This window comes from Mercenaria mercenaria, chromosome 3, assembly GCF_021730395.1.
Source record: "Mercenaria mercenaria strain notata chromosome 3, MADL_Memer_1, whole genome shotgun sequence".
Classification (NCBI taxonomy): Eukaryota; Metazoa; Mollusca; class Bivalvia; order Venerida; family Veneridae; genus Mercenaria; species Mercenaria mercenaria.
In genome coordinates, this window is record NC_069363.1 from 68962492 (window position 1) to 68978131 (window position 15640).

Genomic DNA, 15640 nt, shown 5'->3' on the forward strand with positions numbered 1-15640 from the left:
ATTGTGTGTTACTCAGGTGAGCGACTTAGGGCCATCTTGGCCTTCTTGTTAACATATAGTTCTTGACATCGCTATTGTGTTGTAGGACAGCCACAACATAGGACTCAAAGTGTATGCTAATAGCTACTTTAATGTGAAGAATGTCAATCGTGTTGACTTACTGGCCACTTTATTGGAGACTATGGCAGAGAAAAATGTCTTACAATCCAAGTAAGTAACTGGAAATGTTTTATATGTTTTAAGGTTAACAGAATGTAGTAGTGTTGAAGTTCCATATTTTTATATGCCCGTTTTGGACAGAACATATTACTTGATGGCATGTGTGTCTGTCTGTCTATCCATCATAATTTGTGCCCAGAGCATAACTTTTTAACCATTAAATTTGTTGACTTTAAAACTTGGCATATAGGTAGATGGCATGAAATGATGTGCAAAGAGCTTGAACCAGCTCTGTTAAACAGTCAAGGTAGAAAATTTAGCTAAAAGGTGAAAACTATCCATCTTGTTTTTTGTTGGTAACATAACTAAATTACCATGCAAGGTATTGACGTCAAACTTTGCATGTAGGTAGGTGGCAATGAAACCATGTGCAGTGCTAATGAACCGGGTCTGACGCTCAGAGGTTAAGGTCACAAATTGAGCTCAAAGTTCCAAATCTGTCTGTCATAATTCGTTGCTAGTGTATAACTTATTAACCATTCAAGGTATTGACTTCAAACATGGCATGGAGGTAGATAGTGATGAGCAGAGAACTTGAACCTGGTCTGTAAGTTTAAAAGTCAAAGACACAAATTGTGCTCAAAGGTCAAATCTATCGTCGTATTTAGTGTCTGGAGGAAAACTTCCTAATCATTCAAGGTATTGACTTCAAACTTGGCATGGAGGTAGGTGGTGATGAGACGACGTGCAGAGTGCATGAACCAGGGTGGTAGGGCAAAGGTCAAGATCACAGGAAGGTCAAATCTGCCCACCAGAGGATAACTTAAAAACTGTTAAGGTAATGACTTGAAACTTGAAATATAGGCATGTTGGTGATAAGAGGATCGGCAGTGCAGACTGCAAGAATCTACTTGTCCCACCCCACCCCCCACCCCTCAATTTCTTGGACTTTCTGTCACCACCACGGCATTGCTTCCTGCCCCTCCAACCTCGAAGTGACATTTTATATTTGATTTTAACCACACTTACACACAACTTAAGTTACAATAAGATCTTGGTTCCTTTTGAAAACTGGCTAGATTCCATCATGGGTTCTAGAGTTACTGCCCTTGAAAGCGGCATAATTTTCTATTTTGGCCCTTTCAGCCATATAGAGGTTTCATATATGCTTTGATTTGATACAGACTTGCACAGAATGATTATCTTGATGATCTCTAGGCCTGTATTGTAATTTGGTCATGTCGGGCCAAAAACTAGGTCATCTGGTCAAATCAAAGGAAAAGCTTGTTAACAACCTAGAGGCCACATTTATGACCCTATCTTCATGAAACTTGGGTCAGAGTTTTTATCTTGATGATTTCTAGGCCAAGTTTGAAACTGGGTCATATGGGGTCAGAAACTAGGTCACCCAGTCAAATCAAAGGAAAAGCTTATTAACACTCTTGTTCATTTGATGTGCATGAAACTTGGTCAGAATTTTTGTCTGCATGAAATATCAATTGAATTTTTATCTGGGTCATGTGGGATTAAAAACTAGGTCACCAGGTCAAATCAAAGAATAAGCTTGTTTACATTCTAGGGGGCACATTCTTATGCCCCCAGCATCTACTGATGCTGGAGGCATATAGTGATTGTCCTGTCCGTCCGTCCGTTTGTTCGTCCGTCCGTACGAGGTTAACCAAATGGGACCGTTTCGTCCAGCATCAATAGCCCTTACTGGAATGACTTGATACTAATGCAGATGTAACCTGTGACCATTCCTCATCTTCAGACATCACCTGACCTCAGTTTGACCTGGACCTTGACCTCATTTTGGACTTGGGTTGCTTTATATGGGCCATCTCTTGGTTAACCAAATGGGACCGTTTCGTCTAGCATCAATACCCCTTACAAGAATGAATTGATACTAATACAGATGTAAACTGTGACCATTCCTCATCTTCAAACATCACCTGACCTCAGTTTGACCTTGACCTTGACCTCGTTTTGGACTTAGGTGCAAAATCTATCGACAAGGATGCCACTGGGGGTATCAAGTGTTTATTGAACGCAGCTCCTTGTTGATTCTATCTGCATAAAGTTTGGTCAGAATGTTTGTTATCATTAAGTCTTGGACAATTTTAAATCTGGGTCACATGGTGAGCGACTTAAGATACAGCCTTGAAATTTAGATAACATGTACAGTTTTGCATACCGATCTTAAAACTGACTTTCAGTGACCATGACTTTGACCTACTGATCTACTTTCTAATATTTTAGCATCAGTTTGCCATTTGAAACATGTGGCTCATATTACTCAGGTGAGCGATTCAGGGTCATCATGACCCTCTTGTTTAAGCAAAACAGACATAGTGATTAAAAGTATGAATGTGTGTTGATGTAACAGTTCTATAGCATTCATAATGTCTTAAAAATTGTTTAAAAGCAGCTCCAAAGGTATAAAAAAATCAAGCTGCCCGGCACATGCGGAAGGCATGCGCATGCACATGCATAAACCTTAAGAATTTTTTTGGGTCAGTCGCCCTGACCCTCCTGTATGAGGGTGGGTAAGAGCTTCCCAGATAGGTAGTGGGAGGTAATAATGATTATACAGATTGACATGTTGTATGAAGTTTTGCTAAATATATAATTGCCAATGTAAATCTTAGACAGATATAAAAAAAGAACTTGTGTTCATATCATTCTGAAATCATGATAATGTTAATATTGATATTTATACTCATGTTAAGGCATTTTTATGCCCCCCTTCGAAGAAGGAGGGGTATATTGTTTTGCAGATGTCAGTCGGTCGGTCGGTTGGTCGGTCGGTCGGTACGAGACCAATCCGTTTCCGGATGATAACTCAAGAACGCTTGGGCCTAGGATCATGAAGTTGGTCATCACCAGCAGATGACCCCTATTGATTTTGAGATCAATATGTCAAAGGTCAAGGTCACAGTGACCCGGAACAGTTAAACGGTTTCCGGATGATAACTCAAGAACGCTTGGGCCTAGGATCATGAAAGTTGATAGGGAAGTTGGTCATGACTAGCAGATGACCCCTATTGATATTGAGGTCAGTAGGTCAAAGATCAAGGTCACAGTGACCCATAACAGTAAAATGGTTTCCGGATGATAACTCAAGAATGCTTTGGCATAGGATCATGAAAGTTGATAGGGAGGTTGGTCATCACCTGCAGATGACCGCTATTGACTTTGAGATCAGTAGGTCAAAGGTCAAGTTCACAGTGACCAGCAACAGTAAAATAGTTTCCGGACGATATTGCAAGAACGCTTGGGCCTAGGATTAGGAAAATTGATAGGAAGGTTGGTCATGACAAGCAGATGACCGCTATTGATTTTGAGGTCATTAGGTCAATGTTCAAGGTCACATTGGCCAGGAACAGTTAAACTGTTTCCAGATGATTACTTGAGAACGCTTGGGCCTAGGATCACGAAACTTGATAGGGAGATTGCTCATGACCAGTAGATGACCCCTTTAGATTTTGAGGTCAGTAGGCCAAAGGGCAAGGTCACATTGACCCGGAACAGTTAAACCCTTTCCAGACAATAACTTGGGAACGCTTGGGCCTAGGATCAGGAAACTTAATAGGGAGGTTGATCATGACCAGCAGATGACCCCTGTTGATTTTGAGGTCAAAGGTCAAGGTCATATTGAACCAGAACAGTAGAACTTTTGTTTACAGTGAGCAAATAATTTTTGTTTCTTGTGCAATTACTGAATGCATCAAGGGGGGCATTTCGTGTTCTACAAGCTCTTGTTTATTCTTTGGTTTACAAACCGCCAGCTTGACACTTAATAGGAGGAAAAAATGCAGAAGCAGATTTTTCTTTAGCCTACTCAAAAATAACTCTACCTTTCTTTGAAAACCAAGATAGAAAATGCTCCTGTGGAAATTGTTGCATTTGGTGAACACAACTAAGTTGTTAAAGTTTAGAACAGATTTATTGGGTTAACTAGCATAAAAAACAGACTTTTGCAAGTAAACCTTTGTAAAGCATTACATTTCACCATAAAACTGTTGTTTGTTGTTAGGTTCATCTGTGAAACACTGCTTGATCATGAAAAGATGGTGTATATGAACACAAAGCCTTTCATTAGAGCTTTCCAGTTAATCAGGAAGCTTGTAGGGGGTGTTGACTATAAGGTAAGATGTACCTTTATTTTTCATTAAAAAACTGACAAAACTTTGTGTATCAAATTGTGTAGACTTTAGTACGGGGGCCATTAAGGTCTACCATGCACCCCCCCCTCCCCCCAGACTTTTTTTCATAGGTACCAAATTGTTCGGCAGGACCAACTCTTTCAAAATCAAAAATGTTCCCATGAAAAAACTCTTGAACTATATATGATTTCACTGTTTCCATGGCAACCATTCATTTTTGAAAAGGACGACCATATAGATAATAATCAGTCATATCTTGGTCAGTTTTAGTGATAGAACAATAAAAATGGTGTCAAAATGAAGCTAAGACATTGGCCTTTGAAAAGAAGCATTTTTATTTTGATTAACTAATTTGCATAAGCATGAATATTAATGAGAATGTTAAAAAATAACAAAATTTTGTTGAAAAATAACATTTTCTAAGTTTCAAATCAATTTAAATGTACTAATCAGCTTTGTTCTGGTCTTAAAGTCTCTCAATGTTTTGTAATATATTATTTTGTTACTTTTATGGCAAATTTGTTTACTCAAAACTGGATGTGCTCAGCTAATTTGCATAAAATGAACCAGTGTCACAAACAATGAATAAAATTCTGAAACCCGTTAAACTGAATAAAATGATATAATTAATTGTTATCAATGAAAAGCAAATTTTTATGTGGTCTATAATGTTTGTAGACATAGAATAAACACTTTATTAAAGGGAGAATAAAAATGTAACATATATTACACATGTTACGTTACCATTTCAACCACCTTGTTGTATTGCATCAGTTACTCAGAAAATATTCCATAAACATGATTAATATTATTTTGTACTTTAATAATACAATATACTTATTTACTTGTCAGAGAGTGTGATATGTTTTCCGTAACACACTTTAAAATATGTTACCACAACCGTTGCCTTTTAAAAAGATATTTAAAAAGAAGTTGGAGCCCAAATTGTCGCATACTGATTTCTTTAAACTGTTAGCTGTTAGTTTTAAGAAGGTTTTCTTCTGTTATTTCAGAAATAGCCTAAAATATATATTGCACCATCCATGTAACTCTAATTTTAGATGGAATTTCAATAAAACACCCAATAATATCCATCTGTGCTCCATAATATTATGATCATACAGCTGATATTTTCAGTCTTCCTGTTAATGAAAGTCAAGCTTAGTAAAAAGTACTTTTTGAATTTTAGAAAAAGTAGCATAAAAAGAACATATACAAAAACAACCCTAGCTTTATAGGATGAATCATAAGAGTCCTGAGTCAGATATCTGGATGAGGCCTTTGCTGTCCATTACGATTAAATAAAGATATTGTGTCTAAAGTCAGCTTCGTAGAAGTAGACTTACACCCACCTGTACAATACAGAGAACTTAGCACTTGTCTGCAGAGAACTGAGTAGTTCCAGTACAGAATCCATGGACACTTGTTAGTTTAACTGCTCAACATTACATGACTGAATTTCATTTGCAAAGTGGTGCTAAACCAAAACTAATAAACAAAAGAAATTATGCTGGTATTTAAAGTAAAAACTTTAGATTTAAAACTAAAACCAGCTGGACAAAACTGTTTTAGTGATACCAAATCAAGATATAAGAAATATATAAAACTTTATACATTATGTTTAATAAAGAAGATTATTGTAGTCATTTTGAAACATTTACAATAATGACAGAATGTACAAAATATTTTTTTGGTATTCTTAATTGTACAGACAAGGACTAAATGTGTTGGAATATTCCTTGATATACCATAACATTAAAAGAAACACTTCTAAGAGTAACTATGCATCAATCATAACAAAAAAGTTTATCAATTAAGCTACATAACAAAGGTTATGACAAAGGCATGACCTCTCTTTGTCAAAAGTTCAAACTATAGCAAGAAACTCAAGAGTATGATACAAATTGCTTCAGGATCAAAGTGTAATCAAATTTCATTCATAAAAATAAAGTGATTTTGAGAGCCTATGATCTTCTTTTGTCATTTGCTTTCTAATTTATGAATGATATGCTATAAAGCAACATATTATGCATAACAGAGAACCAACAAGAGAGCAAATATTGTGCTATATTAGGTAACATTAAAGTGAAAACATTGTAAGTAACATCTTAATCAAGACGTGCAGAATTTGATTCTAGTAACACTACTGCCTCATAATTTGTGCATTCCATATTTTTCAGACATTTCATCTGATTTTAAGTTCAAATTTTCAGTAATCCATAAAATTATTTCACTATAACGGAACACTGTTTAAGCTAGAGCTAGGGGTTTGAGGGCAGTTTCACATTTCACTACATCTAACAAACAGACATAATCAAATCAAGTCAGCTATTATTTTGCTCAATTGTGTTGTTATTCTTCAAAAGGATGAGCTTAAAAAACAATTTGCTATCCCTTAAATACTCTTTAAGTGCCATATGATGGTTTTAAATAGTCTCCTCATACTCACTTTCAGTGTTGTTTGACTTCGGGTCCTTTTGTTAGCTCACCTGTCACATAGTGACAAGGTGAGCTTTTGTGATCACCCTTCGTCCGTCGTCTGTGCGTCGGTGCGTCCGTGCGTGCATCAACAATTTCTTGTCTGCACAATAGTGGTTTCATTTGTGATTTTATTTTAACCAAACTTGCACACAACTTGTATCACCATAAGATCTCGGTTCCTTTTTTGAACCGGCCAGATCCCATTATGGGTTCCAGAGTTATGGCCCCTGAAAGGGCCAAAATTAGCTGTTTTGACCTTGTCTGCACAATAGCAGCTTTATTTATGATTTGATTTTTACCAAACTTGCACACAACTTGTATCACCATAAGATCTTGGTTCCTTTCTTGAACCCGCCAGATTCCTTTATGGGTTCCAGAGTTATGGCCCCTGAAAGGGCCAGAATTAGCTATTTAGACCTTGTCTGCACAATAGCAGCTTCATTTATGATTTTATTTTAACCAAACTTGCACACAACTTGTATAACCATAAGATCTCGATTCCTTTCTTGAACTGGCCAGATTCCATTATGGGTTCCAGAGTGATGGCCCCTGAAAGGGCCAGGATTAGCTATTTTGACCTTGTCTGCACAATAGCAGCTTCATTTATGATTTGAATTTAATCAAACTTGCACACAACTTGTATCACCACAAGATATTGGTTCCTTTCTTGAACAGGCCAGATCCCATCATAGGTTCTGTAGTTATGGCCACTGATAGGGGGGTGGGGCTTGTTTTCCCTATATGGCTATATAGAAAACTGAAAATCTTCTCAAAAGCTACTGGTCTGTTTTCAAAATAATTTTACACAAATGTGCCTTGGATGACCTTCTACCAAATTCCTTGAGATAATTTTGATTCTTCGAAAAACATGGCGGCCCGCAGGAGACACTCATTATCCCTATAAGGCCATATAGAAAACTTTAAAATTAAATCTTCTTCTTGAAACTTCTGGCCTGATTTGAGAATAATTTTATTTAAAGTTACTTTAAGAAAATTTCAACTATATTTTCTCATAATTCTTTTGATTGATCTTCATTATGATCTTTTGACCTTGAAGACTTGTCCTTAAGTGCAATGATAACAGGTGAGCGATATAGGGTCATCATGGCCCTCTTGTACTAAAAGTAGAATTCCTCTTAAGCCAGAGCTAGGGGGCATAAGGTGCTTTTCACACTTCATTACCTCTCATAAACAGCCATGAACCAACTGAGTTTGCTATTTATTTGCTTGGTTGCAATCTTTGCTTCAAAAAGATCTTCTTAAAGTCTATTACAACATGTTTTCAGCAACTCAGACGTGTTGTTCATACAGCACTCAGTATCTTTCTATCAGTTTTAAATAGCATTATGTGATTGTTTTCCTAACAATTTGGTTTTCATAGACTTAGTATCATTCACATTCTTGACTGCTTTTTCCAGTTTTATATGTTTAAATCTAAAGATTACTTGAAGTACCTGAAATTTCTTTTTTTTAGCTCACCTGTCACATAGTGACAAGGTGAGCTTTTGTGATCACCCTTCGTCCGTCGTCTGTGTGTACGTGCGTGCGTCAACAATTTCTTGTCTGCACGATAGTGGTTTCATTTATGATTTTATTTTAACCAAACTTGCACACAACTTGTATCACCATAAGATCTTGGTTCCTTTCTTGAACTGGCCAGATTCCATCATGAGTTCCAGAGTATAGCCCCTGAAAGGGCCAGAATTAGCTATTTTCACCTTGTCTGCACAATAGCAGCTTCATTTATGATTTGAATTTAATCAAACTTGCACATAACTTGTGTCACCATAAGATCTTGGTTCCTTTCTTGAACTGGCCAGATCCCATTATGGGTTCCAGAGTTATGGCCCCTGAAAGGGCCAGAATTAGCTATTTTGACCTTGTCTGCACAATAGCAGCTTCATTTATAATTTTATTTTAACCAAACATGCACACAACTTGTATCACCATAAGATCTTGGTTCCTTTCTTGAACTGGCCAGATTCCATTATGGGTTCCAGAGTTATGGCCCCTGATAGGGCCAGAATTAGCTATTTTGACCTTGTCTGCACAATAGCAGCTTCATTTATGATTTGAATTTAATCAAACTTGCACAAAACTTGTGTCACCATAAGATCTTGGTTCTTTTCTTGAACTGGCCAGATCCCGTTATGGGTTCCAGAGTTATGGCCCCTGAAAGGGCCAAAATTAGCTATTTTGACCTTGTCTGCATAATAGCAGCTTTATTTATGATTTTATTAGCTCGACTATTCGAAGAATAGTCTAGCTATTCTACTCACCCTGGCGTCGGCGTCGGCGTCACACCTTGGTTAAGTTTTTGCATGCAAGTACATACAGCTATCATTTAAAGGCATATAGCTTTGAAACTTATTTATTCTTTTTCTAGGTCAATTACCAACCTCACTGGGTCAAGTTCCATAACTCTAACATGTATTTTGAGCAAATTATGCCCCCTTTTGGACTTAGAAAATTCTGGTTAAAGTTTTACATGCAAGTAACTATCTCCAAAATTAATGCAGATATTGAATTGAAACTTCACATGTGTCTTCGGGGTTATAAAACTAGTTGATAGCACCAAGTCCCATAACTCTGACCTTCATTTTGGGCAAATTATGCCCCCTTTTGTACTTAGAAAATTTTGGTTAAAGTTTTGCGTGCAAGTACATACAGCTATTACTAAAAGGCATATAGATTTGAAACTTATTTTTGAGTCGGCTAAACGCTGTCAAGCGTTTGACGAGTCCTTGCTATCGCCCGATTTCTCATTCTTAAATGGCCTTACAACACAGCGAAGTGATGTAGTTCCATTAGATTGTCTCTAATTTCAAAGAGTTCATTGATCGAATGAAGTTCGTTTATGTCAATCCTATTTGCTATGACCAATATACGATGTAATATGTCATATTTATGACTTGTAATTGTACAATACTCAAATAAAGCCACGTATTTTCTTCCGCGGTAACTCATTAAGCATAAACACGCATAACGATTCTGCGGGATTTGGTAATACATTTGCGCATATGAATATGGTGACGAATTTTATGCCCTTTTGTCACAAAATAGCAAATATGATGTTCACAAATTCAAATAAAAACTGCATATTAACTTATTAGCCAAATTATCCATTTGTTACCCTGTCCGTTTCAAAAAATAATCTTTAAAATCATTGCGCAAATAACATATTTATTGCGCTGTGCATTTTATGAATTGCGCAGGCTTACAAAGCTTGCGTAACATCCAGCGAAAGACAAAATATAGTTCCAGAACATACTGCTAGTATTTTATTGAGTGGGTACCTCTGAAAGCATTTGAATGTCTCTTATCAAAGAGTTTACCAGATCGATGAAATTAAATTATGACAGCTTCATTTTAAATGACCCGAATAAGATATGTGCAGTACGTTAATTCTTCCGCTAGTTCGCGGATGAATCCTAACTACATTCTGGACACTTGTCGGTGAACACGCGTGATCTGTTTATAACAACGCTTCTACGACTTTGCGTGGGTTGAATTTTGCAGTCAGTAAACGGATAAATTATCGGAAGAAGAAGCTCTTACTGGTTTGTTTAGTTACTATTGATATTAAAAATGATTTTATTTCTTATTTTTCGAGAAATAAACAATCGGCGAAACACTAAATTGTATTTTCTTGTAGAGTTTGAAATCGAAAGTAGATCGTCTATGTTTGGCTGCTTTGACGAAACGAAACAACGTTTTTATGAAAAGATTTAAATAAGAGGTAATTTAACTGTAAACTTCAATGTCAGATACTGCCAATTGCTGCTAAATGTCTTCGTATCATCACAATTTGTAAAATATATTGTTGAAACTGGAGAAAAGTGTAATCATATCCGGATATAATATTTTGGGTAAATATCGAGCTGTGTTATGAAATTTTAACATTCAAGTAACATACATGATAGATATTATTGTAACAGAAATGATTCTAGAATTTATTTTTATTACACCTACATATAATCTATATCAGACTCATATTCTAGTCCTGAGGCATGACCTGAAAGTAAAAAGATGAAGTGACAGTCATACTTTGGATATTGTAATACTAGAAAGAATCTAGGTAATATTTAGAAATTGAAACAGAAGATTTTCAATTAAAATCGCACCAAAGGCTGTATCTACATATTCAAAAATTTCTTGTGGTAATACCCCAAACCCTACTTGCAGGAGGGGGTATCCTCCCACACCCTTCCCCCATATTGCCACTTTACAGTTTGATACATTTGCCCTTTTACCACCTGCCGCAACGCCCATTTCAAAATCTGACTGCAATTTAAAGCGGAAAGAAACATCCCTCCCCACACCCACCCTGCTACCGACCACGTAAAAATGGCTCAAACATTTTTCTGCCCAGTCTGGGCCTGTCTGTCTACATGAATCAAAATTGATAATTTAAAGTGGATGGACTTCGGGATAACAGACATGATTTTTAAGGGGTTAACAAGTCTGAAATAGAATAAATAATAGTTTTAACTAAAAAAGAACTGCATTTATTAATATCGGTTACACTATATATTGACACTCAGCAACATTTACATACATGTATCTCTAAACGCAAAAGTAAGTATACTTTAAATTAACATCACTTATAATATGACTGAACAATACCTAACTTATGACAAGGCTATCGCCAGGCCCATTATAATATCTGTAAAATATCAGTTCTTTCGTCCATCCGTTACAAATTGTATGTGGCAATCCGCGCTGTAAAATTTTAATATTATAAATTGTCATATTCAAATTTTATCATGTGCGAATATATACCAGCCGATAATTGCCTCTTTTGGCAATGCCGGAGGCAAATGTTTACTGGACAAATATATAAAGTCATGGGCAGTATCTTAGTGTCAGCTGTCAAATTTTTATTTCTGCGAACCACTCTTCAATTTTAGAGAAATATATTGGGTTTAGATACTTGTATAATGTCAATTAAAGTTTTACTAGGCATCGACCGAATCTCCATTTCATTTATTGTAACAAAATCTCTCTTTAGTTGGGGAAAAAAACTAAAAACAAACTGAAACTGGTAGACTATACTGTCAGTACATCAATCATTAGCCGACTCAGGCCCTTCAGGCCTTTGATTTCTTATTATACGCCCGTTTGAAAAACGGGACGTATTATGGGAACGCCCCTGGCGGGCGGGCGGGTTGGCGGGCGGGCAGGCGGGTGGCGTCCACAGACCTTGTCCGGAGCATATCTTCTACATGCATGAAGGGATTTTGATGAAACTTGGCACAGTTGTTCACCATCATGAGACGGAGTGTCATGCGCAAGAACCAGGTCCCTAGGGTTAAGGTCAAGGTCACACTTGGAGGTCAAAGGTCAAATTCAAGAATGACTTTGTCCGGAGCATTTCTTCTTCATGCATAGAGGGATTTTGATATAACTTGGCACAAATGTTCACCACCATGAGGCGGAGTGTCATGCGCAAGAACCAGGTCCCTAGGTCTAAGGTCAAGGTCACACTTAGAGGTCAAAGGATACAAGAATGAAAACCTTGTCCGGAGCATTTCTTCTTCATGCATAGAGGGATTTTAATATAACTTGGCACAAATGTTCACCACCACAAGACGTAGTGTCATGCGCAAGAACCAGGTCCCTAGGTCTAAGGTCAAGGTCACACTTAGAGGCCAAAGGTCAGATACAAGAATGACTTTGTCCGAAGCATTTCTTCTTCGTGCATGGAGGGATTTTGATGTAACTTGACACAATTATACACCATCATGAGACGAAGTGTCATGCGCAGTTCCCTTCTTTAGAATTACTTCCCTTTGTTGTTACTATAAATAGCTTATATTGTAACTTTTTCATTACTAGTCGTAGGGAAAAATCGAGACCACTTTTCTGTAGTACAACATGCATGCTACATCCAATTTTGAGGTGTATTTTGACCAGTCTCTACCTGGTAAAGATTTTTGTGTGGACTTACAATTTTTTTTTTTTTTTTTTTTTTTTTTTTTTTAGCTCACCTGAGCACGAAGTGCTCAAAGGTGAGCTTTAGTGATCGCCCTGTGTCCGTTGTCCGTCGTCGTCCGTCCGTCCGTCGTCAACAATTTGACTGTTAACAATCTAGAGGTCACATTTTTGGCCCAATCTTAATGAAACTTGGTCAGAATGTTACCCTCAATAAAATCTTGGACGAGTTCGATATTGGGTCATCTGGGATCAAAAACTAGGTCATCAGGTCAATTCAAAGGAAAAGCTTGTTAACACTCTAGAGGTCACATTTTTGGCCGAATCTTAATGAAACTTGGTCAGAATGTTACCCTCAATAAAATCTTGGACGAGTTCGATATTGGGTCATCTGGGATCAAAAACTAGGTCATCAGGTCAAATCAAAGGAAAAGCTTGTTAACACTCTAGAGGTCACATTTTTGGCCCAATCTTAATGAAACTCGGTCAGAATGTTACCCTCAATAAAATCTTGGACGAGTTCGATATTGGGTCATCTGGGTTCAAAAACTAGGTCACCAGGTCAAATCAAAGGAAAAGCTTGTTAACACTCTAGAGGTCACAATTTTGGCCCAATCTTAATGAAACTTGACCAGAATGTTAATCTTGATGATCTTAAGGTCCAGTTTGAATCTGGGTCATGTAGGATCAAAAACTAGGTCACCAGGTCAAATCAAAGGAAAAGCTAGTTTACACTGTAGAGACCACATTTATGACCATATCATAATGAAACTTGGTCAGAATGTAAATCTTGATGATCTTAAGGTCAGTTGTAAATCTGGGTCAGGTGGGGTCAAAAACTAGGTCACTAGGTCAGATCAAAGGAAAAGCTTGTTAACACTGTAGAGGCCATATTTATGACTATATCTTCATGAAACTTAGTCAGAATGTTAAACTTGATGATCTTTAGGGCAGGTTTGAATCTGGGTCATGTCGGATCAAAAACTAGGTCACCAGGTCAAATCAAAGGAAAAGCTAGTTAACACTTTAGAGGCCACAGTTATGACCATATCTTAATGAAACTTTGTCAGAATATTAATCTTGATGATCTTTAGATCAAGTTTAAATCTGGGTCAGTTGGGGTCAAAAACTAGGTCACTAGGTCATATCAAAGGAAAACCTTGTTAACACTCTAGAGGCCACATTTATGACTGTATATTCATGAAACTTAGTCAGAATGTTAAACTTGATGATCTTTAGGTCAAGACCGAATCTGGGTCATATCGGGTCAAAAACTAGGTCACGGGGTCATTTCAAAGGAATGGCTAGTTAACACTTTAGAGGCCACATTTATGACCATATCTTAATGAAACTTGGTCAGAATGTTAATCTTAATGATCTTTAGGTTTGTAGGTCAGGTGAGCGATACAGGGCCTTCATGGCCCTCTTGTTTTTTTTAAGATTAACTTCCCTTAGTTGTTACTATAAATAACTTATATTGTAACTTTTTTATAATTGACCGTAGGGAAAAACCAAGACCACTTTTCTGTGGTACAACATAGATGTTACTTTCCAATTTTAGGTGTATTTTAAGGTATCTCTACCTGGTAAGGAGTTTTTTGTGGACTTAGAAAAACAAAACACTTAGTTATTACTAAACAACCACAAAATTAAAATTCCATTTGCAAATACAGGTGCTAGAGTAAAGAAATTTGCTGTGACGGGCGTATATTGTGACATTCTTGCACTCTTGTTCTAGATCAATTACCTACCTCACTGGGTCAAGTTCCATAACTCTTAACATGTATTTTGAGCAAATTATGATCCCTTTTGGACTTAGAAAATTCTGGTTAAAGTTTTACATGCAAGTTACTATCTCCAAAACTAATGCAGATATGGAATTTAAACTTAACATGTTTCTTCGGGGTTTTTAAACTAGTTGATAGCATCAAGTCCCATAACTCTGATATGCATTTTGGTCAAATTATGGCCCGTTTCGAACTTAAAACTCTTTTGATATTTAACATTTTGGGTAATAATTTCCTGCTTCTGTGACAATATTTCGAATAGTCGAGCTTGGCTGTCTTACGGACAGCTCTTGTTTTAACCAAACTTGCACACAACTTGTATCACCACAAGATCTTTGTTCTTTTCTTGAACTGGCCAGATTCCATCATGGGTTCCAGAGTTATAGCCCCTTAAATGTCCAAAATTGGCTATTTTGGCTTTTGCAGCCATATAGAGACTTCATTTATGGTTTGATTTGATACAAACTTCCAAAATATCTTCAACAACAATAAATCTTGGATTCCATGACGAACCTGTCAGATCCAATCGTAGGTTCCAGTGTTATTTTATATATTATTACCTCCCCTGATTGTAATCAAAATGGATTTATATCAGTAAGTACTTATAGGACTTATTTGAAATTTCATTATTGTCATTAGTTGGACTGAGACAATCAGCGTAGATAACTATGGACTGATTTTATGTCAAATTACCTCCCTTTATTTCAAATTAAAATGGGTATATCTCTGTAACTAATGAAGATACTGATCTGAAATTTCATTTATGTCAACAGATGGACTTGGACAATCAATGAAAATACATATTGACTGAATTTATGACATATTACCTCTTTTATTATTTATCTAAATGAATAAAACTTAGCAACTTCTAATGAGATTGGTTTGAAATGATCATATCATTTTGAGCAATAGTACTCAGGTGAGCGACACTGGGCCATCATGGCCCTCTTGTTTTAGTTTTTGTTCAGTGCGGCTTTTCAACAGGGAATATTTCATCAATTAGCCCATGAATATCTCAATACAATTCATGTGTTTCTGAAACTAAAAAACAAAATGCTTTATTTCTCCCATAAATAACTGCACTGATGCACTTCACAATAACACAAAACGAGA

General features: G+C 36.7%; 1 protein-coding gene across 4 annotated transcripts in view; it reads left to right on the forward strand.

Annotated features, from left to right (window-relative positions):
• The window catches only part of LOC123524461 (mediator of RNA polymerase II transcription subunit 23-like), a 299330-nt gene that overhangs the window by 32301 nt on the left and 251389 nt on the right, over positions 1-15640 (forward strand). For 2 of the 4 annotated variants that reach the window (XM_045302672.2, XM_053538842.1), the window contains exons 3-4: positions 86-210; positions 4196-4307. In XM_045302672.2, the coding sequence (XP_045158607.1) occupies positions 86-210; positions 4196-4307 (237 nt within the window). Of the gene's footprint in view, positions 1-85; positions 211-4195; positions 4308-15640 lie in introns of those variants that run through there. The other 2 variants (XM_053538843.1, XM_053538846.1) reach the window with 1 other exon arrangement.